The following is a 23454-nucleotide window of genomic DNA, read 5'->3' as shown; positions in this document are numbered from 1 at the left end:
CCAGCAAGAGTTGATCACTGCCCCTTAATTGTCCCTGGAACTTACCAGTAATTAATGTTTGGCATTGACATTAATGTTCGAAAAAGCAAGATCACCAGCCAAAATATTCACTGGCTTAGTCCCCATGCTTCATTCTCTCCCCCTCCTTTTCAAAATTTCCTATTCCTCTCTCAGATGAAAAACACATGTCTTCTTGATACACTGGCTAACATAAAACTTTAATGCTGTGAGCAATTACCCAGTCAGTATCTTTCCCACTGCTCTAGAGCTGAGGGAGCAGAACCCACTGCTCAGCAGGGAAGATATCCACTAAAGAGGGGCAGAAACATATGGTCTTTCCACAGGTCAGTGATTCCCCAGATTTCTTTCTCGTTGGCATGGAAAAGACTAAGACTACAATTTCATGTTTACTCAAAATGATGCCAGCATGAAGTTTGGTGAGCTGGAGAAAGGAACATGCCCATGAGGGACATGCCCGTGAGGGACATGTAAGCACAACAGATAAGCAAGGGAGGCTAAGTTCTCATTTGCTTCAGCATGGACACTGGTATTTTTTTTTCACACCAGTGACATCATCTTTTCTGTCACCTGGGAAAGGGAAGGTGCATGGTGTCACGCCAAAGGCTGTGCTATTTACCATTAATCACCAAAATCCCTTTTATAAACTCATAGAAACTAATGTGCTCTAAGGAATTGCCATATGATTTTTACCTTTTAATTGGAAGACTTAGGCTTTGGTGGGAGTGAGGAGGGAAATTAGCGATCTCATGAGAAATGGCTGGAAGAAGGGATATGGAATTTTCAAATTAAGCTTCAAAAGGCTTAAATCTTACAAAAGAATAGATATTTTCTTTGTGTGGATCACAGCAAAGAGAGAAACAAACAAACAAAAGACCCCAAACAACACAGACATGTATTTCAGAAAGAAATCATGAAAATGAGACAGGGAGCATGCTAAAGCCATCCAGCTGGCAGAGTTCCTTCTTGAAGAAGTTACCTAACACAGATAATGAAATCTCTTCCCTCAAGCTACATACTTGTGTCTGCTTTATTGAAAATAATGATTTTTGGAAAGTAATTAATCACCATGTATACATCTTGGAAGCCATCTGGCATCAGAGTCAAAAGGAGAAGTTTTAGGAATACACAGAGCTGGCAAGGGCGGGAGACTGGTTGGTGCCTTCACAAACTCTGTCTGAAGAACACTTCCAGCATTCTGTTACTACTGTCCAGAGTAACAGGGAATTCTGAGGTTTAGGCAATTGTGCTGGAGGCAGCCAGACATCTTGTTCCTTTGAGCGGCAGAGGCAAGCAGATCCCAGGGGCTCTCCAGGTAGCTAGTTTAGCAGAATTCTAGAGCAACAGGTTCAATGAGAAACTCTGTCTCAGAAAAGAAGGTAGATGGTGACTGATAAACACAAGGGAGATTGACTTTTGGCCTCTATATGTACATACACACACACACACACACACACACACACACACACACACACACATCCATATGCACAGACATATAGGCTTGTACATGCACATATAAATATGTGTGAAGAAAAATAGCAAGAGTAATCAGGTCTGTCAATCACACAAGCTAATGTCCTGAATATAATTTAAGTAATGATGGGTTGGGGGGTTAATCCCATTACATAAGTACATAGACTGAGGTAGTGAAGGATAACACAAGAGACAGATTTAGTAAGAAGCAAATTTACAGGCTCATACTGAACCAATTGCCTTACTTTATAGCCAAAGACTGAATAGTTGTCCTGTGGCCACTGCATATACCAGTTAGCATGGCTTTACTTCATTTCACTCTATCTTTCAGAAAGGATAGTAAGTTGGGAGAAGCAGATTTGACTGGAATGATCAATGATAATTTTTTCTTGTAAAATGGTGCCACTGAGTACCGTAGCTTCTGATATTTTTAAAAACAAATTTAGATACAAAGCAGAGGTCTGTAAAAGACAGCATTTCGATGCTAGTCCCTGAATCTTGATGACTCAAGTTATCAAAATGATCTCACACACTCTAGAGTGTAATAAGATGCTAGACATTGAAAGCTGTGAGGCGGCTGTGAAATCGTCCATCGTTTAGCTACAGAGCTGTCAGGTAATGACTACAAAGCAAGTCAGTTTAGCCTCTTGCTCAAATCTCTTTTCAGCACTGCTGCAATGGTCTTCATTTGTGTAACAATAACAGTGATGAGAGAGAGAGAAGGAACTGTTGGTCCTGCCCCTTCTGTCACACTTCTGACACCCTAATCAGGCACTGTTGATTGAATCCCAGACAACTGGCATTTACAGCCAAGGTGATCTATACTGTTAATGGAAAAAAAGAATTAACTACCCAGAAATACACACACCAGTCACGTAACTGACGATTTACTAACTTCGATGCTGGCTTCTTACGTAAGCAGAAATGATTCAGGTCATTTCAAGAAGCCACTTAGTGCTCTAGCGCACAGGCATCAATGTGTTAAAGCTTATGTGGAGAGCCTGATTTCCAGTGGAAGGCATCACATTCCCAGCTAACACAGTGGCCCTCCTGTCTTATTCAGTCACCTTGAAGGCTCCATCACAGACTCACTACACACTCAATCAAGAGCACATTTGCTATCAATGAGGAATTTAGACTTTATAATTTCCCCATTGCATCCTTCTTGCTTCCTTGTTCTGACCTTGCTACTTCTTTCTAGCTGGCATCTCTGGGAAGGCTGTCGAGAGTGACTGAGAGTGTTCACCATGTGTAAATAGAAGAGTGCTAATTGAACAAGCCATATATAGTGTGTGTGAGGTTGGTCAGGCAGTTTTGCAAGCAAGTACTTTTTAAATACAATGCATATAGCTGGAAGATGCCCCCAAGGCCCTCCCCTATACCTATCTATGTCTTGTCAGAACAGACAGGACAAAGGTTTCTTTTTGGGCTGCATAATCACCCTATTGGGGACGTGTGAGCTTTAGAGTCAAAAACTCACTTAGCCTACTTCCTTGCTTAACAATAGGAGATTTACTATACAGCTGTGAAATCATCATGGGCCACCACTCATTTCCATGAATAAAAAATAGATTTATGAATGTGCATAACTGGGAGATTGACATCCAGATGTTTGGATTTAGGGTTGGGTGAGTGTTACAAAATTTCCTTCCCTGAAGAAGATTTAAACAGCATCAACTCCTCTTCCAAGTTCCCAAGGTACAATTCTGACAGAGTTCTCTCTAGGGGAACAAATAGGTTTATTTGGTTTACTTATAGAACAGTGTCACTGACCTTAATGCAACCAAATTAGAGGATCTGCCAGACCCAGCATAGATCATGAGTCCCCCATAGCCTCATGAATGAATTCCCCTTCCCTCATCCTTTGTAGCCTGTATAATTTTGGCTCCTCCCTGCAGCCACATGCAATTAGGGCAGAACTGAATACTATTGGTTGGAAGGGGGGCTGTATATTTGGGTGTGGGTCCCATGACCCTCCCCATGCCTCCTTCTGAGGGAATATCAACAGTCGACAAGCCCAGCTGTGATGCTTTTTCATAAGCACAGCTGAATTCATGAAGATGGCAGCAATTTTGCTCCAAGGACAGTCCTGTATATGAGTGGGGGGTGGGTTACATCTCACATTTCATTTGAGAAGTGACTTGTAGGTATCCAGGTACATAAAAACACTAGACTTAAGTCCTTATCTGAAGGGTTAGAGTAGAGATGGGATTTCCAATAAGAATTCCTGGAAACATAAACTCAGACTGCAGCCCACATTTGGGACATGGATCTAGAGACTTAAACAGAAGGCTCTGGTAGCATCAGTTTTGGCTCACTTAAGCATTAGGAACAGATTATGAGGATCCCTAGCTCTGGAGTTGCTCCATTTTGGCTTTGAAAGTAAAAAGCTAGTGGAATTTTATTAAATCCTGTGATATTTAAGTAAACATTACCCCATATATGGCCGGAAGTGGTGGTACCCAATACCTTGTCATGATTCTAATGGAAATGTCCCCCCTTAGGCTCATGCATTTAAACAGTTGGTTCTCAGTTGAAGATGCTATCATGCTTATTTACAGAACTTTTGGGAATTGGAGTCTTGCTTACTTATTTAGGTGACTAACTGTGGCATTGAGAGCTATAGCCCCTCTTTGGTTCTGGTTAAGGTTTTATTTTACTTCTTGGTAAGTTCTTTATAGGTAGCAGCTGCCATAGGATTGATTCATCCACCATGGAACTAGCCTTCTGCCATGCCTTCCTCATCATGATATAACACTGATATCTTCTGAGACATGGGCCAAGTGAACCTTTTTTTTTTTTTTTTTTTTTTTGCCAAGACAAGTTTTCTCTGAGTAAGAGCCCTAGGTGTCCTCGAGCATGCTTTGTAGACTATGCTAGACTTGAACTCACAGTAATCTGCCTGCCTCTGCTGGGATTAAAGGCATGAGCCACCATGCCTATATCAGCCCTTCTTTTTTAAAGCTGCTTTAGTCAGTTATTTGGTCAAAACACGAGGAGGAACTAATACACAGTCCTATACCCCTTTTCTAGTTAATATAGATCTCTATTAAGGTTTACTCTGTAATACTAGATGTATCTAGACTATACTAGAATATTCTGATACAGTCATCCTCCCCAGAACAACTAACCTCTTAATGATCAAAAAAATCTCAAACTGTCAATACTGTAACTTGACTATTTTAATGTATTTCCCACAGCAAGATAAAACTACAAATGATTTTATCATTTTTTTTAGTAATTCCCTTGACTATCCACCTACATAGAGATTAAGTTACCCCATCATCAGGAAAATAAGCATTTTTTAAAGAGTAAATATATTTTAAGGAAAATTAATTATTGAAACAGACAAAGCCCTCTACTCAGAAAATTGTCTTTCCAAAGACTTATTTCAAAAACAATCTTGTTATGCTCATGAACTCAGAACTAAAGCTGAAATATAACACACTTTCTCTACTTGGGATCAAGATACCTACACTGAAGTACAGTACTTAATCTAAACCCTAAGTCAGAAAGACAAGTAACTGAGTCTTCCCTCTGAGGAAATGCTGCCAACACTCTGTGCTGGTGGGTGGGATTTTGTCTTAATGCACTGGTCAATGAACAATGAAAATGCCTTATCAACCTGGCTGTTGGGGCAGGGGCCTTTCAAAAGGGAGGGAAATATTAGCATTCAAAACCCTAAGTATGTTCTACAGCTTCAGTGTTCTTCATAGACCAAAGAACATTCTAGCTTACCACTTACCTAGGATCCAAAGATTTGGGGTTCCCATGTAGCTATGTTTAGTATTTTAAGGACTTGTCCATTTTTTTTAAATTATTCTTTTTTTTTCTTTAATTTTTTTTTGCACTTGAATGCAATGAAAGAACATTACTCAAGAATCTAGGGTCTTAAATGGCATCAGAAACATTAACTGGGTTGAAGTGGATTGGGAAATATAATTTAGTATAACCACATGATTATCACACTGTGCAAAAGAGGAGATCATAGGATCAGAGAAAGTGGCATGAAAGAAGAGTGAAGAGCATCAGTTGCTTCCATTTTTTTTTTATTATTGGAGAATTTCATAGTTGCATATAATGAATTTTGTTCAAATGCACCCTTCCCCTTCATTCCTGTCCCTTCTCTATGCTGACCCTCTTCCTTTCCAACTTTACATGCTCTATTAATTTCTTTTTTCAGTAAAGAAGTCCACTTAGAGTTGAGTGCACATGCATGAGTGTTTGATCCTCTATTGGAGCATGGGTAGCCAGCCTCTCAAGGACCATACCTCTGAGGTCATATACTCTAATGGAGAACCTAATGCTATCCTACTAAATGGTCACAGTAATAAACTGTGACATCAGTTCTTATTTTTATACCCAAAGATTAGTGTACCTTTTCTATTTTGATCATATTTTATGGCTTCACATCTCACCTCTCTGGGAGTTCCATTCAGTTGGGACACTGGGTTATGTCCAGCATAGGGAGGCTGAAAAAAGTTGGAGATCAACAGAACTATCTCCTGGAGCTCAGTTAAGTTTCCTGTGGTGAGATCACTCATTAACTTCTGGTCATGTTAATCTAAACTCCCATACATGTGCCCTAAAGTCAAGAAGATCCAGTTTCTTTATTTCACTAAGTGTTTCCTCTTGTAGACATTTTAGCAAGGGGAAAAGAAAATATCTCAACTTGATATCATTCAATTTCTCACAAAAATTCATATATTTTATCTGCATCCACAACAACAACTCCATAAGCAAGAACAATGGAAATCAAATATGGATGAGCTAAACTTCCCAGGAAAGTAAAGTTATTTAATATAGTAAAGGATGACTGGAATGAAAATATCCCATGTCTCCCAATCTTCCACAAAGACATCCACTTTCCAGTTTCTGAAACCTTCAAACTTAAACAAGAGGGCCTTTATAAATGAAATGAAGGGATAGACCTTAAAAGTGAAGAGACAAACCTCAGTCACCCAGTTCCACCACATAGAGCTTTCAAAATGTAAGTGTGAGATAGTAGATGAGTTGAAGAAATGTGCCCATAGGGGCTGACAAGATTGCTCAGTGGTTAAGAAAGTATTGTTCCTACAGATGACCCAAGTTACATTCCCAGTACACACATCAGGCAGCTTACAACCACCTATAATTCAACCTCTGGGGTTCCAGTGCCTTCTTCTGGCTCCCAAGAACTCTGTCTGTACATGCACAGCCTCACAGACACAAGCATACACATACACATACTTGAAACATACATTCTTAAAAAATGAAATGTGCTGAAAGACAATAAAGCAAGAGAACCAGGATGCTTTCAGGAACCTGACCTGTCCTTGCTGGCTTTCAGGATAGAGGAAAGAGTCATATTCCAAGGTGTCAATGCTGCTTCTATAATATGCATATAGCTGCCAGCAGAGACTCAAGGGCATCAGAGACAGAACTGTAAGGAACTGAATTATTTCAGCCAAGTGAAGAATCTATACACAGTCTCTTAAAAGCTCTGAAAAAGAAGTGATATCTTGGTGACTTAAGGCTTTTAGCCTAGTCACAATGTTGGTGAGAATATTGACTTCTAGAAATTCAAGGTAATGAACCTGTGGCATTTAAAGCTTGATTTACTTTTATTTTATGTGTAGGAATGTTTTGCCTGCATGCATGTCCATAAACCACATCTTTGCCAGGTACCATAAAAGCCAGAAGATGGCAAATCTACTGGAAATGGAGGGATTCACAGTATGAACTACAATGTGGAGTCTGGGAACAAATCTAGATCCTCTGTAAAAGTGACAAGTGAACTTCAGCAGTGAGACATCTTTTGAGCTCCAGAATCTGTAGTATTTTAAATCATCAGGATTGTGATGATTTTACAGTTTTCTTGGATTGTTGTTTAATTGTAGATACAAGAAACCAATATAAGAAATATAAACAAAAATCTCATATGCAATGTTAACGTGGGTAGGTATTCTTAACTCATTTTCAAATTGGCGATTCTAGGTAGTTAGATGACTTTAGTTTAAAAACATAAATGGATGGTGTTATACAGTAGACACAAGGTCCTCTTGCTCATAGATAGTGCTAGAGAAACCAGAAAGGTTAAGCATGCATGCTGGTTTCTTCTACAGAGGGTTTGTGTAGACATGTTTTCCACACAGATGGTTGGGTATGGATGTTGTAAACAGCCTGGTGATCTGTGCTATATGTACGGCCACATCACACCTGAATCATTCAAGTTAAAATATTTATCCCAAATTCTTCCTCCCTACACCTTTATCTTTAACATTGCTTCTCAGTCAATAGAATCCATCTGTCCTGGCTAGTTTTATGCCATCCTGACACAAGCTAGAGTCCTCTGAAAAGAAGGAACCTAAGTTGAGAAAATGCTTCCATAAGAGCCAGCTGTAAGGTATTTTCTTAATTAGTGATTGATAGGGGAGGGTCCAGTTCATGGTAGCTGGTGTTATCCCTGGGCTGGTGATCCTGGTTCTATAAGGAAGCAAGCAGAGCAAAACCATGGAATCAAGCCAGTAAGCATCACCCCTCCATGGCCTCTGCATCAGCTCCTGCCATCCAGCTTTCTGTCCTGTTTGAGTTCTTGACCTGCTTCTTTCAATGATGGACTACAGGGTTATGAGAGTGTAAGCCAAATAAACCTTTCCTCACCAACTTGCTTTTGGTCATGGTGTTTCATTGTAGCAATAGAAACCCTAATTAAGATGCCATCCTTAAAGGAGATGTCACATGTACTTTATAGCTTGGTGACCTATATGCTATCTATATTACTGAGACCACTTCAGCTCCTAGGTCCTTAAGAACTCATCTTCATGGTAGAGGTCATATGTACTTTGCAAAGAGTTTGATGTAATCATGCTTTAAGCTTTATTGCGCACATGGAATTGAGATAATTGCTACCAGGAAACTTTTTCCCCAAATTTATACTGTACTTAAATATGTCTAAAATAAATTGCCCAGTGTCAGACTCTAGAAGTTTGAACCAGCACCAGATAACTAAGTTGTGCTGAACTGAATTAAGATGTGTGTCCTGACAGGAGGTTCTGGGTCATTGTAGCAAGGGAGGAAAAAGATACTGGGACTCTAGCCCCATGACTACAAAGAAACAGCCTCATGGACTATGGGTTCAAACCCCAAAATATGTGCCAAGTAGACCTCTCATTTCATAGGATGGTTAGCTCAGGTATTTGGCTACACTGAAAGGATGCTATTCCTTAAGCATTTAGTGGTAAAGACTAGAATAAAGGCTGGGACTCAGATAGGGCGTTCTGTAGGTATCCAAGTTTATACTTAATCTCCTAGTTATTTGCAAACACTTTGGACATAACTCCTATACATTAACATAAAAAATAATAAGATCATTCTGCAAGTCTGAGCTTTCTGGGGGCAAAAGAGTCAGAAAGGGCACATAAATTTGTATTAATTCGTTTTACAGTTTTAGATTGGCAATAACTAGGATGAGGTCCTGATAGAATAGCTGAGCTTTCTAAACCCATCTTTTATTTTCTTTTTCCACATATACTTTGCCAGAGCCTAACGTGCAAATAGAATGAAATGCAACATTTTCCCTGCTGAGCCCAGAGTGTATTAATAAATATGAAGTGATTTGCTTGAATGCCTACCATGCAAACAAGAATTTATGGGGGTTCAAGGTTCTGTAATGCACGTGTTTGTGGAGTCATATTTATAATTGCCAATACTATTAATCTTCTTGACACACATAGAAAGAGCCCAGCCATACACCATTGATTACAAGAAGAGATGCTGACAAATCATGCAAAAGCTGTCTCTTTCATTTCCAACATGTTTTGTAACAGGCACAAAGATGTTTGCAAACAAAGCTACTGTCTTCTGTGAAGGTATCTTTCTCTTACGTACTGCAATTATTGACCCTTGATAAAAAGTATTATTACCCACTTATGGGTGTTTTGGGCCATTAACTCTATTGATAAATTATTGTTGATTTTCTGGAAGCCAATTTCCTGAGGCTATAAATAAAAAGTTCAGCATATGCTCAAGCCAAGCCAGTAGAAATAAGGCACTTTATACTTACAGTCTACTTCGTGTGAATGAAACTGTATGTTTGTGTGAATCATGGGGATTCTGTGGAGGTAAGTATAGTCAGCTGGGTAGCAGGTGGAAGAGAGTGATAGGGTCCACGGTAATAAGAGAACTCAAACCTATCTAGAGCAAAAAGCTGTGATTTTGACCTAACCACCTTTGGCTGTGAAGGAATAAGGAATAAGGCATATTATTGCCAGAGGTAATCTTTCAGAGAAGCCAAGAATATATACATCTGATTTTCAATAGAACTCTAGGTCATTGATGTCTAGACATGCCTGCTATGTTCAGTTTGGGTTCTCACATGTAAGGTTAGCTGACAAATGCAGAGCAGTTAACACTGGGATGTGTTAACGTCTTTTATATTATTTCAGATCAGACATGCTGACAAATGGAAGCATCTCCTGTCTCTCTGGTGGCAAGTTAAATGGCGTCCTTTCAGAGCATGCCTCTTTGTGGAGATTCAGAGAGCTCACAACTGGACAGGGGCTTAATTATAGACCAGATCTCTGTAGCCTTCAATTCTTTCTAGGCTCATTTATCCTCTAAACAGCATGAGAGGGCAGATGGGAAAACAGGAGATACAATGGTGTACCATCTTTTCCTTATTAGTGCACTCTGCTGAAACCTGAAGCACCCAATGTCTTCTGCACTTGAGCTGATGTCTCAAGAGCAGTAATCCTCTCTCATGTTCTCAAACAGCCATCAGCAAGTTTCCAGAAATACAAATCAATGGGAGCAAAACCCCAACCAATTATTTTCTCCATTTGCTTCTTTTCTTTCTGATTTATCATTTGAAGACCAAACCAGTATATCTCTGTGACCCAAAGTAGTCTACAGAACTAGAAGAAACTAGGAAACCTATATGGTAAACCAACCTCTTTTTCTTTTGAGACATGGCTAACTATGTAGCCATGACTGGACTGTAATTTGCTATGTAGACTAGGCTGGCCTCTAATTAAACACAGATCCATCTGATTCTGCCTCCCAATGCTGTGATTAAAGGTGTGCACAACCTCCTTAGCTGTAAATTAAGTTCTTAAATCATTTAACTGAATTATGCAGAATTCCTGGCTAGAGTTGAAGTTTGGATTAGTATTGTCACTGGGATGCTAAATTAAAATTAACATGCTCCATAATTTATATAAAACAATAGTTTTTCATCTCCCCATTCACTTCATATTTACTTAGATATATCTATATGCTAAGTACTCAGGCAAATACTGAATTGTAAGGAAAAGTCATTAGTTTAGCACTAGAAATTAATCTTTTGAAGAATTATAGATCATGTGAGGAACTATCTCTGCTCCATTATTATTGTTATTGTTGCTACAGTGGCTAAGAAGTGCTGAATATTTACTATGTTTCAAGTATGTTACATGTATTTAATTCAGTGACTGTAATTCTAATTTAAAGCTACTATCAGTAGAACTGAGACTCATATCCATCTAGCAGTTTACCTTCTGTCATGCTCCTCAGACTTGCAGCACCCCTCCAAATTGAACTATCACCTTCAACAGGGAAGAGGAGGCTCATGAACCTCAGGTGGTAAACAGAAGGTCACCAAAATATCACATGTACATGAGAACAAAACTTGGAAATGTTTTGACAAATTGGACATTGGGGCAGTCCTTACTTTAGTCTGTCCTAGACTCCCTTTGTGGGCCGAGTAGACCTGTATATTTTGTCTACCCAGGAAGAGTCTGTTATACAACACCTCAAAGATTTCAGACTTCATTACTGACAAATAACACTGTAAGTTAAAGGAAATAACTATTAACAATGACAAGCAACAAGCTGAGTTCATTAAATTAGTTTTTAACCTGAGACTAAAGAAGTACTAGATTTATTCTTGAGATTATTTTGTTTTTAATTTTCATGTCTATGTACATGAATAAGGAATAAGGCATATTATTGCCAGAGGTAATCTGGCTGCACTCTGAGTGCAGTGACTATGGAGACCAGAAGAAGATGATGGATCCTCTGCAGTTGGAGTTACAGGCAGTTGTGAGCCAAATGACCTTAGTGCTGGGAACTAAACGTGGGTCCTCTGCAAGTAACAAATGCTGTTAATTGCTCAGCTATCTCTCCACCCCTGAAGCACTGTATTTTGATAATGTACGTATTTTTCTTTCTGCTAATTCTGGAATAAGTATGGCTATTGCCCTATGTTAATCAATTACATTGTAAATTAAGGGTGATTATATTTTTAATAAACATTATACCGCTGTAATTTTCAAACAATAGGATGATTGTAGTCTTATAGGTAGATAGAAGTAAGTATTGATTTGAGATGCCTAATTTTAATAAATGGTAATTTTGGAAATCAACTATTCACATGTCTTTAAATGTCTACAACAGTTAAAATTCTAATGAAGGTGAAAGATTTAGTATTTAACAAAATAAAAATTTTAGATATTAATTTTTAATTACTGCCATGAAAACTTCTGCCCAACAAAGTGTGTTTGAGTTTTATTTTTCTTTTCCATTCTCAGCCTATGTCCAGATCTATTTTTCTCTTTGCTTTTTCTTTAGTTCTAGTGATGGATTCCATGGCCTTGAGCATACTACTGAAGAATACTATCATTAAGGTACAACTATCCATTAATTTAAAATTAATCAATCAATTAATTAATGCATGTGATCTGTGCCAATGAGAGTGCTTGTAGAGGACAGAAGACAACTCTTAGGAGTTGATTCTTTCCTATCACTTTGCAGAGTATAGTGATTGAACTCATGACATCAACTGTTTCTCTCATTACCTCCCCAGAGTAAAAGCAGGTACCTCTACTAGCTGTACCATATCACTAACTCAGACCCTTCATATTTTAAAACAGGATTTTCCAGTGTAGCTCAGTCTGGCCTAGAATTCCCAAATACCCTGCCTTTCATCCTCAAGTATTAGAGCTACAAGTGTTTCTTGCTGCACTCTGATTACTGTTTCTTTGTTGATTACAATGGTGGGTAAGATTGCAGGTGAATCCTATCTTACTTGAATTCTTCTTCCAATGTGATGATAACAGAAGACTCCAGAAAGCATTCAAACAGCTTCCAGTGAAGGGCTTCCTGAGGCTCAGTGAGACACAGATCTAGTTTGTCCTTCTGAGTTTTGGCTGTCTTCCCTGGAAATTATACATTGTAGCCTCAAACCCAAGGTCCCTGAGCTCCTGAGGGTATGTTCATTTGCTATACATAGGAAGAGCATGTTGACTACCTAGACAGGGCAGTAGCCATGCAGAGGTTTATCTGAGGACAGCCTTGGCTAAATGTCCCTCAGTATCACCATGGCCACACTGTCTAACTTACATTGCATCTGTTGCTGCCATGGTAATTGGAAACCATTTATCAAGAAATGGAGACTAATGGGTGCTGGAAAACATTCTATTTTCACTCTCCATGGATTTATATATTAACTGACAAAAATCACAATGCTTAGCACATTAACACAAATAAAATATGATGTCAATCTGGATTCAATTCTTGGAGTTTTGAATATCCACGTATTAAGTTTAACACAATGGAAATTATAGAAAGAGCTGAAAACCCCATTATCCTTAGGGTGTCCTCAAAAACAGGTAACCTTATGATAACTTGAATCATTTACACAAGGCTCAGCAAGATTCCCCTGGCCTCATCTCTAAGAGAATCAAATCTCTAGCAATTTGCCCATTAAGACTAGTATTAAAGGTGGCTAGAGAGATTGCTCAGTGGTTAGGAGGGGGAATAGCTCTTCTAAAACACCCTGGCTTAATCCCAGTATGGTCTATGCCTCCAGTTCCAGGAGATCTAACCCTCTTTTTCTTTTCTTCTCTGGTACATGTATTCACACTCATGCATGTAAAAAAATAAAAAAATAGTCAATCTTAAAAAGAAAACAACAACAAAATTTTAATGTTCTGTTATTTGAATTTTAGCTATTTGCATGATTAACCATTTGGGCATATCTGAATTTTCTATTAATTCCAGATTAAAGTAAAGATGATATTTTAAAAGAAAATCAATTTTAAGAACCAGAAGAGCGTGATTCCAGGGTGGAGTTGGCAGCTGTCCCTTGGTTACCTCTTCCCCACTGTTAACATTACAGAATGCATATGCCTATTAAAGGGAATAGGTTGAAGCCAAAAACAATTGCTTTTGTTTCTATAACAAATAGCCCACACAGTGCTTCAAATATAGGCATAGAAAAGATTTAAGCACACACATTCCATTTCTTTCTTTTTCCTGACATCTACTTCAATTTTGAAACAAAACTACATTACTCATTCCCAAGCATTTTTTTTTCTCGTCTCTTTTAAGGAAAATACTACTGACCTTTCAAGATACTGATCAAATAAAACATTTGATAGGTTTCCTTAAGCCAATAGTTATGTGTCCTAAAATGTGTTATGCATATTATAATCTCCTCATTACAGTCTGTGCTGTCAGAACACAGAGACCCCTACCTGCTTATCTTAGTGTCTTCAATGGTTATCATTGCCTGACCCAGAACTTGTTTCTTCTTTCCTCTGCAGTTACTTCATGTAATCTCTTGACAGTACAATAGAAACATGAGTAATTGAGTCAAGTTTATTTCTGCAGTAATTTTCAAATGGCCAAGTAAATGATTTCTTTGTTCCTAATTCCCTTTCACAGAATTTTGTTGTTGTTGTTCATGCAGAAATGATCTAGCATCATTCCACGTAGTCGTCTTTTATTAAACTACAGGAAAATTAAGTCTTGGAGCTACAATGCTGGTAGGAAGGGCACATGAGATGCTCTGTAATAGATGGCACACTGCTAGGCTTCCACATTCAGGAAGATCACATCCTGGAAAGCTGGGCAGCCTGGTCTGCAGCACTGGGATGCTGAAAGCTGAAAACTACATTGGCTCAGAAACTAATTTGCAATTACTGACCTCAGAGGAAGTACTCCTAAAAATTTCATTTGTTAGAAAAGATGTAGCTAGGGATTGAAAAAGCACCCTTGAGTCTTTGTAAATGAGAAGTAGAACCATTACTTCAAATGCTTTGTTTTGTTCCACTGAAAAGAAGAAAGTGAACTAACAGAAATGCTTGCTCAAATTCCACTCTAGCAGTTTAAAAAAAAAAAAGAATCACAAGAGGCATCACAAAAAGGACAACATAGACGAAATGATGTTACCCAGGAGACTAGCCACCAGATGGGACACCTGGACCAAAGCTCTGAATCTCCATGTGTGCAGGGTTAGGTTCACTGTGGCTACTAGAATTACTTTTTATTTTTATCACTTCCCTGAAATGATTAAATTCACTTTAACAATAAAAGGTTTGCACACAGTGACCTCCTATCCAGACCACTTAACTCAGTGGCCATGTCATTTGAATCTGCCATCTGTCAAAATCCCATTCCTGTCAAAATGGCCTTTGTGTCTCAGTCATCCATTCTTATACTTCCCATGCAACCCAAGAGTTAACTAAGACATCCATATGAGATTTAGGTTACCAACTCGCACCCTAGCACACTACAATTAGTGTCATAAAATGTAATAAAAATGCTCATTTAATGACAGGTCAGAGATCTCTGATTTTCATTCCAGAGTCAAACAAATATCCCAAGCATGTGGTCCACTCTATTCCAGGCATATTGGATATACTATTTTAGACTTGGTTCTGTATATAGTACTAGAAAAGAATGGTATCATTTTCAAGGAGATATTCAAGGCCTGGGGGAGTCCTTCTTATTCTCCATTTCTTTCCTAGTGGATTTTCAAACCATTTACAGATTGGTAATGGGTACTTTTTTGTATGGCTGTACCTCCATACCCTTATCCATGCCCATCTCACTCTTACAGGTCTAGGAAATCCCATATATTTAAAAATTCCAAATACTTGTAATTCTTGATTTCATTTCTCCCACTCTTAGCATCTGGTCTCTTCTAAAGTACTGTCAGAAGCCACAAAGCCCTTCAAGTAATACACATCCACCACACACTCAGCTTCATTTCCATGGCCAAATAGAGCTTTCAGGCAAGGTTTCAGGCAAGGATTCTCAAAGGATCATGAGCACTCCCTGTGGACTTTTTAGAAAGGCAAACATTTGGTTCTGCATGAACTTCAGATCTAATGCATCAAACTCAGGGGATGGGCCCCATTTTCTAGATTTAATGAGCCTCCAGATGGCTCCAATGAACAGTGAAGATTGAGGGTGGCTTGGTATGTCCCCTCAGCTATCTTCCATGCATCTCAAAGTGATTTTCATTTTTAAATTTTTAAAATAAACTAAAACTATAATTTTTATTTTGTTTCTATGTAGTCACACCTTTGCTTTATTTTAAGTAATTTTAAATTATCTGAGAAATAAAAGTAAGCAGTTTTCTCATGGTATGCAAGGAACTGCATTAATATGACTGCATGTTAGTCCCATACCTCTTAGGACTTCTCCCTTATTTTCTAGTGGCTCACTATCTCTGGCTAAGCCGTTTGGCCTGACACCACCCATATTTTCCACATTAGTGGATTCCCATTCCTTGGACCCCTCTCTTTCTATTTCCCCTACCCTGTTTCCTATCATCTTTCAACCACACATTGTAATTTCTGCATGCATGTTTGTTCAATTGTGTGTCTTATATCTGTGTGTTAGGTGGTCAGTTGTGAGAGATATGAGGTTTCATTTGTTTGTCTCCACTGTGTACCTACCTACTGCCTCTCATGGTACCTATCACAGGAAGGACATCTAAGAAACAAAACGATAACAACTTGCTGAATGGCTAGTTGCAGACAATTCTTATGAGGGATGATTTCAAATGAAACAAAATGAGCTTGTTTAAGGACTTCCAGATTATACTCTAGTCGATAAGAGCCAGGTGAGAATTCTTATATACATGATAAAGTCACACCTGCTAGAAACTTAACCTTGGTGCTGAAGTGTATACTGAGAAATATTAACAAACCAATTTAATTTCCTCTTTTAGGCATAATCAGAATTTCTGCATAAGCCAGAATTCTACAAGTCTTAACTATATGCCTTTAATCTTGCATGACTACATTTGTATCACAGGGATACCAAAAAAGGACAGTTAGGCAGGCCACAATGCTTTGATTCTGATTCTGTTTATTATTACTATTATTATTACTATTATTATTATTATTATTATTATTATTATTTAGGTTTCTGAGACAAGAATCTCACTATTGTAGCCAAGGCTGGCTTCAGACTCTCTAGCCTCTGGTCTCAATTTCCCAAATGCTGTAATCACAAACGTGATTCTAGCCTTTTATCACTAAATCTTGGATTTACCTTCTGAGACACTTTTTACCTTTTGCTTTTATTTTTCTGTTTTTGAATATAAGTTTAGTGTGTCTTGCATTTGGCATAATTTCAACTGCTTCCCTGGTTTTGGTCCTTAGCCATGCTTGGCACATGCTAACTGGCTCCATCATTCTTAGACACCAGATCCCTGCTATTTGAATGGCAGTCCTCAAGGGAGGGAGAGCAGTCAAGTATAAGTCAAGTCAACACAGGGCAAGGTGTGAGTGAAACAACTGGCCAGCAGTGCTAAATCCAGCAGCCGCTACGTTCTTCTTCTTCTTCTTCTTCTTCTTCTTCTTCTTCTTCTTCTTCTTCTTCTTCTTCTTCTTCTTCCTCCTCCTCCTCCTCCTCCTCCTCCTCCTCCTCCTCCTCCTCCTCCTTCTCCTCCTCCTCTTCTTCTTCTGGAAACAGCCAAACACACTCTGCATTTTCACTTCAAGTTGTCTCTTATTTTTATTTCTGACTGTGAGTTTCCTGGATGATTACGTTTGTGCAACTCATGACACCAAAAGAGGCATACCTTGGTTGTGTCAGCCTCTATTTCATTAATTACTACAGTACCCCCTGAGGTAGAGCCTGGAGAAGGCCTCAGACATAATTGCCCCCTTTTAATGAAATAGAGAATGAATTATCTGAGATGGTGACTATGTGATCAACTTTATGTGTCAATATGACTGGACTAGAGGACACTAATGTATTCAGCCAAATATAATTCTGTGGATACATTCAAAGCTATTTCTAGATAAATTCAATATCTGAGTCAGAAACGGAGTAAAGCAAATGGTCCTGCTCACAGCCTACCCCACCCCAAGCTTTCATGTGTCTCAGCTAACCCAGTCAAGGACCAAAGAGGATTTAAAGATGAAGTAACAGAGAATGTAATCTGTCTTTAAGTGGGACATTGAGAAGTATGTAGCTACTCACTTAATGTCACACTCTATTGAAAGATAGAAAGGCTACACAAACATGTTACTATAGGGCAGTATTTTAGGAAGCAGAAATTAAAAACAGAATGGCATCAAAATTATTCAAAAATTTTATTACTATCAAGTGAGAAAGAAAGAGAGAGGTAACAGTAGCTTTCACAAAGAAGCTTTAAAATTGTTACCAGGTAACTCATTAGAAATATGAGTCAGAGTCAATGAAGGGGTCTCACAGAATTAGAGACTAGTATACAAACTCAATACCCGGTCCTCAACATGCCTCAGCAGGTAAAGGCATTTGCTGCCACTCTTAAAGACTTGAATATGATCTCAGAAACTCATGGTAGAAAGAGAGAGTTGACTCCTACAAATTGTCATCTGACCTCCACATGCATGCATCCCCTCAGCCAAACCCAATGCATCCAGTTCTGTCATTGTTACTATCATTATTGTAGTGTAGCTAGAGTTTTCTCTCTGGGTCCCACCAAACCCTGGCAGTCCCTTAGCCCACTTATAAAATAAACATAAGACACTTATATTATTTAAACTGCTTGACCATTAGCTCAGGCCTATCATTGTCTAGCTCTTACTCTTTATGTTCAACCTATTTCTATTAATTTATATTTTGCCACGTGGCTTACTGGTTGGTACCTTACGCCTTTCTTGTCCTGGCGGTGGCTGCAGGCAGACTCCCCCTTCACTTCCTGTTCTCTCAATTCTCCTCTCTGTTAGTCCCACCTATACTTCCTGCCTGGCTACTGGCCAATCAGTGTTTTATTTATTAACACATTTGTCATACAGAACATCCCATAGCACTTCCCCTTTTCTTGTGCCAAATGTAGATGTAACCATCTTTTTAGATAAGAAACACAGAGCCGATTGCAGAGTTAAAAAGCCCAAGAGGTCAGAGCAATAGCTAAGAGCTAAAAACCTTACCCTTCACTGCCACTGCTGTCCTCCTCAGCAAGAGAACTACTTTCTGTGTGTCTGTCTTCTTATAGACTTTCTGTTCTGCCTTCTCATTGGTTGTAAACCCAACCACATGACCTCCTCATCACTGCCCATCTATACAGACCTCCAGATCTTCTATGGTTGGTATTGAGATTAAAGGCATGTGTCTCTATGCTGTCTGTATCCTTGAACACACAGAGATCTGCCTAGCTCTGCCTCCCAATTGCTGGGATTAAAGGCGTGCACCACTACCGCCCAGCTTCTGCTATGGCTTGTTATTAGTTCTGAACCCCAGGCAACTTTATTTATTAACATACAAATAAAATCACATTTTAGTACAAATAAAATATCACCATATTGTAGTATTAGTAAATGAATGGTTATCAGTACCCCATGAAGCCTGGAACAAATTGCAAGTTCCTTTTCTATGTGCATAAACACATAAACAGGAAACAAACATCAATTTGATCAAATTAATACCCCTATTATTATTATTATACCAGGGAAAGAGAGGAACAATCAGAACTCACGTTGAGCTGAAGTTCATCTGTCCACTGACCAATAAGACGATAACCAGGGTTGGTGGTGTTTGTTGTCTGGTACTGGAAGATATCATACCGCCCAGGAGCATCCCCATTTTTGTTAAACATCACTGGGGTGCCAGCGCTACCTGAAGGAGAAAATAAAAGACCGGAATTAAGCAGTATTCCTTCCATTTCCTGGGTGATGAAGTTAGGAGCTAACCCTGTTGCTAACACGATGGCCTCTACTGTCCCCTCAGCTCACGGTAGTTCATCTCTACAGCTTGTACACTGTGGTTACAGAATGCTGGAAGACAACCTATCTCTTCCTTTGAATGGCTCTATTCTTGATCTTTCTGAAGATTTTCTTCTAAACCTTTCTAAGCAAATAAATTCATGTATTAATTTTCAGAGACAAAAATATGTTTTAACACAATGCTTTTGCTAACTGTGATTGCAATGCTCATGATGGCAATGGCTATTTTCATTTCCACTTAACACCAAATTGTAGTTAATAAAGAATAAGTTCAAAAATAGTAATTCTTAAAATTGATACATCATTACAAATAAGCAAAATAATTCACTTAAAGTGCATTTCTGCCCTGATTGAATTTAAAACATGTCTTGTGTTATTTCTAATTCATAGAGAGGAAGTAGGAAATGCCCAGCAGTATGCCTAAAAGACATTCCACAGACATTATTTTCTTCTTCAAGCCATTATTTAGTTAGGTCTTCTTAAAGTGTACTCTTTGGATGAAAAGGTGAGATGTTTCAGCAGGTGAGAAGACTTGTTGAGCAAACTTGAGGACATGAGTTCAAATCCCCAGCACCTCTCCTTCTCTAGTAAAATAACTAGAAGGTTAATTTGTTCTATTAAATACATGTTTCATGTTTATGCACATATGCAAGTGAGTTTGTAAAAGTGTGGCATGTTCTGGTGTCTGTAACAACTGTGCTATTGGATACAGAGACAGAAGGATCACCAGGGCTTGCTGGCTGCCAGTCTGGGTCCAGGTTCAGAAAGAAACCATTTCTCAAAGGAATGTGAGTGATAAGCCTGTGAGTGATAAAGGGCATCTGATTAGACAAATGAATATCCAATACCAAGAACAAACCCACATCCAGAAAGAGAGACTGCACATTGAGTATAAGAGCCATATGAAATATGTCATCTTGCTGAATGATACAACATCACAGCTAGGACAAAGGAACATCTAAGGCGCATACCTTTCTATAGTTACCAATTACAGATTTTATGATAGGGCTAACTATCAGAAAAAGAAGTCAGAGCTTGTGATGGGGCAGAGTTCAGTACTATAATAACATGGAGAGAACCTCCTATATAACATGAGTTTGTCCAATGTCCTCACATCAGTCTACATAAAAGAGAGACAAGAGGAATGAAAGGCTGTGTGTGTGTGTGTGTGTGTGTGTGTGTGTGTGTGTGTGTGTGTGTGTGTGTCTTATAAAAAACACAGGAATTATTGGGCACATGCATTACCACTGAAATAGGTTCCAGAATCTATGAAATGGAAAGGAGTGGATTTTCCTTCAGTCTGCAGAAGGACCCCTGACTTGCCATGACCATTATAGGGGTCCTGGGAAATATATAGTGGTCTTCTATATTGCAAACCTATAAGGTAATGTGTACTGCAATGGCTAACTTGTTGATAACCTTGACAACATGGGAAGAGGGAACCTCAACTGAGAACGTATTTCATCAGATTGGCCTATGAGCATGTCCTGGGTCATTTTCTTGGTGACTAATTAATATAGGAGGTACCATCACTAGACAGGTATGTCTAGGCTGTATAAGAAGGATAGTTGAATGTGAGCAAGAAAGAAAACCATTAAACAGTATTCCTAAGTGGCAGCCTCCGTTTTAGTTCATGCCTCTACATTTCTGCCTTGATCCCTTGCTCTGGAGTCCTTCTGTGATGTTCTGTGACATATAAGCTGAAATAAACCTTTTCTCCCTCCAAGTCAGTTTACTTTTATTTTTAAATTTTTTTTTTATTTTTGCACATGCTGGTTATCACAGCAACAGAAAGCCAAAGTAAAGCATATGCGTGTGCATTGTTTAAGACTTTAACTTGTGGTTATATTTAAAGGAGGTGGGGGGATGATCAAGTAGGAATTCAAAACACAGCTGGAGGACACAGAACACCAAATTTCCTCATCTTACAGGTAAGAAGCTGCTTAAGTTCAGGTAGGGAAGGTTTCTTGTCAGTGACTCAGATAATTTCAACCAGATAACTTAGATAATTAAACCACAATAATACTTAGTAACTGGTTTTTGAATCCTTAGGATAGATCCATATTACAGGTTGATCTATCAATATCTTTATGACGTTAGCAAATTATTTTATTTCAGGCAGCTGTCTGTCACAAGGGACACCTTTCCATAGAGTTACAGTGAGTGCTGAGTGCAATAACCTAACGGTATGCTCTCTTGCCTGTGCCCTCACTTAGCAATCACTCCATCGTAATGCTTCTTAAAATGAGATCTGTGCATGGGTGTGCTTGTGGGACTATGTGCCACATGTGTACAGGTGTATGCAGAAACTAGATGAGGCGGTTGGGTCCCCTGGAGCTGGAGTTTCAGGCAGTTGTGAGCCACCCAATATAGGTTTTGGAAACTGAATTCGGCTCCCCTGCAAGAGCAGTCAGCACTCTTAACTGCTGAGCCATCTCTCCAGCCCTTTAATAATTTTGAATAGTTTTATTTTTTTCAGTTTATTTACCTATCATCTTGAGACCAGAAATAACACATGGCTCCAGTTAGCCAAGTGGAAGCTTTCCTAGTGAACTTGTGTTGCTCTTCGGAGATCCCATTAGAATTTTCCCATTTTTAGAAACATTTTCTATTTACCAAAGAGCAGTGTAGAGCCCACAGTGGGAGTGGACACTAGAAGTCTGTGAACACTGCTTTGTTCCCACCAATTTGAGTCAATGGTTGGATTGTTTGTGGCCAAAGGAACCATTTCAATTTGCTTCTTCTATACATTGCCCAGAGATAATCACCAGAGACTGTACAAAACACTTCATCCCAATTCTTTTTAAAAATATTCTTTGAAATTGTAATAAAATCATGGCATTTCCTCTTCTCTTTCTTCCCTTAGCTCCTCTCATTCACCCCAACTTGCTGTCTCTCTAATTCATAGACTTTTCCCTCTTTATTGTTGTTATATACAGTCTTCTGTGTCACACAAAGCTCCACGCAATGAGAGGGAAACAAGCAGCAGCAACAAATGACTAATGATGCAACAGAAACTTTTCAACAACTGTGTCTTGCTCTTAGCAAATATTCCAAGTATGTAAGGACAAGAGATGAAATGTGATGTTGCATGTCATTAGCGAGAAATGAGAATCCTATTACTGTGCTACATGACATTGCTATTCAGGTGTCCAGTCTTTTCTCTCACTCGGGATGCCCGGACTCACATTGTGCTTTGCTCTAAATACACCATTTTCTATTCATTAAATTACGTGGCTGGAGCCTTTCGTGCTTTTTGAGAGGAGAGAGAAAGTATGTCTGAGGCCCAGAGCCCCAAACAATCTCCTGTTCATCCAGTCATTCTTCCTCAGAACAGGACACATGGCCTTATCTTTCTCCCTTCTCAAAATCTTTGTGAAGGAAAATGATTCTTGTCATGCCTCTTCCATTCCTATTAAAGTTCATGTTAAAAATTATAGCAGAGGAGATGAATACTTTATCTAAATGATGATTTCTAATAGTGTATTGTGTAGCTTTGACCTTCTAAATGCATTCTTTAATGAAATGGGCTTATTATTCCCATGGTGTTTTTTTCTCCTTACAGTCTGCTTTAACAGTACCTACACCTGGACTTATTAAAAGGAAAAATAGGCATTGTATTCAATGGACTTTGTGAACTGAAAACAATAAAACAGAAGTCTAGAGAAGAGGAAATAAACTATCAAAGAGAAGGTCCTTGCCCACAGAGATACTGTAAGGCGTGAGGACCAGAATGCAGAAACACCAAGTAAAAGAAAAGGGGGCTACCAGTCAAGATGGGCAGCATTATAACCTACGAAAGCAGGATCACAGAAAGGATGACTGATTCCAAATTACCCTTTACAACCTCCACAAGACCCTGGGACTATATATTTTATTTTAAAATTGTGTGTTTGACATACAGACAGACCAAGAGGGAGAGAGGGAAAGAGGGAGGGAGGGAGGGAGGGAGGGAGGGAGGGAGGGAGAGAGAGAGAGAGAGAGAGAGAGAGAG

The 23454-nt window shown here is 38.9% G+C and overlaps 1 protein-coding gene across 2 annotated transcripts in view; it reads right to left on the bottom strand.

Moving 5' to 3' along the window:
* Grm7 (glutamate metabotropic receptor 7) overlaps positions 1-23454 on the bottom strand; it is a 905956-nt gene that overhangs the window by 262683 nt on the left and 619819 nt on the right. For both annotated transcript variants that reach the window (XM_042273759.2, XM_042273760.2), the window contains exon 7: positions 19214-19353. In XM_042273759.2, the coding sequence (XP_042129693.1) occupies positions 19214-19353 (140 nt within the window). The remainder of the gene's footprint in view (positions 1-19213; positions 19354-23454) is intronic.

The sequence above is a fragment of the Peromyscus maniculatus genome, chromosome 3 (genome assembly GCF_049852395.1).
Source record: "Peromyscus maniculatus bairdii isolate BWxNUB_F1_BW_parent chromosome 3, HU_Pman_BW_mat_3.1, whole genome shotgun sequence".
Lineage (NCBI taxonomy): Eukaryota > Metazoa > Chordata > Mammalia > Rodentia > Cricetidae > Peromyscus > Peromyscus maniculatus.
Note: the sequence above shows the minus strand (reverse complement) of the source record. Positions and strands in the feature narration are given on the sequence as shown.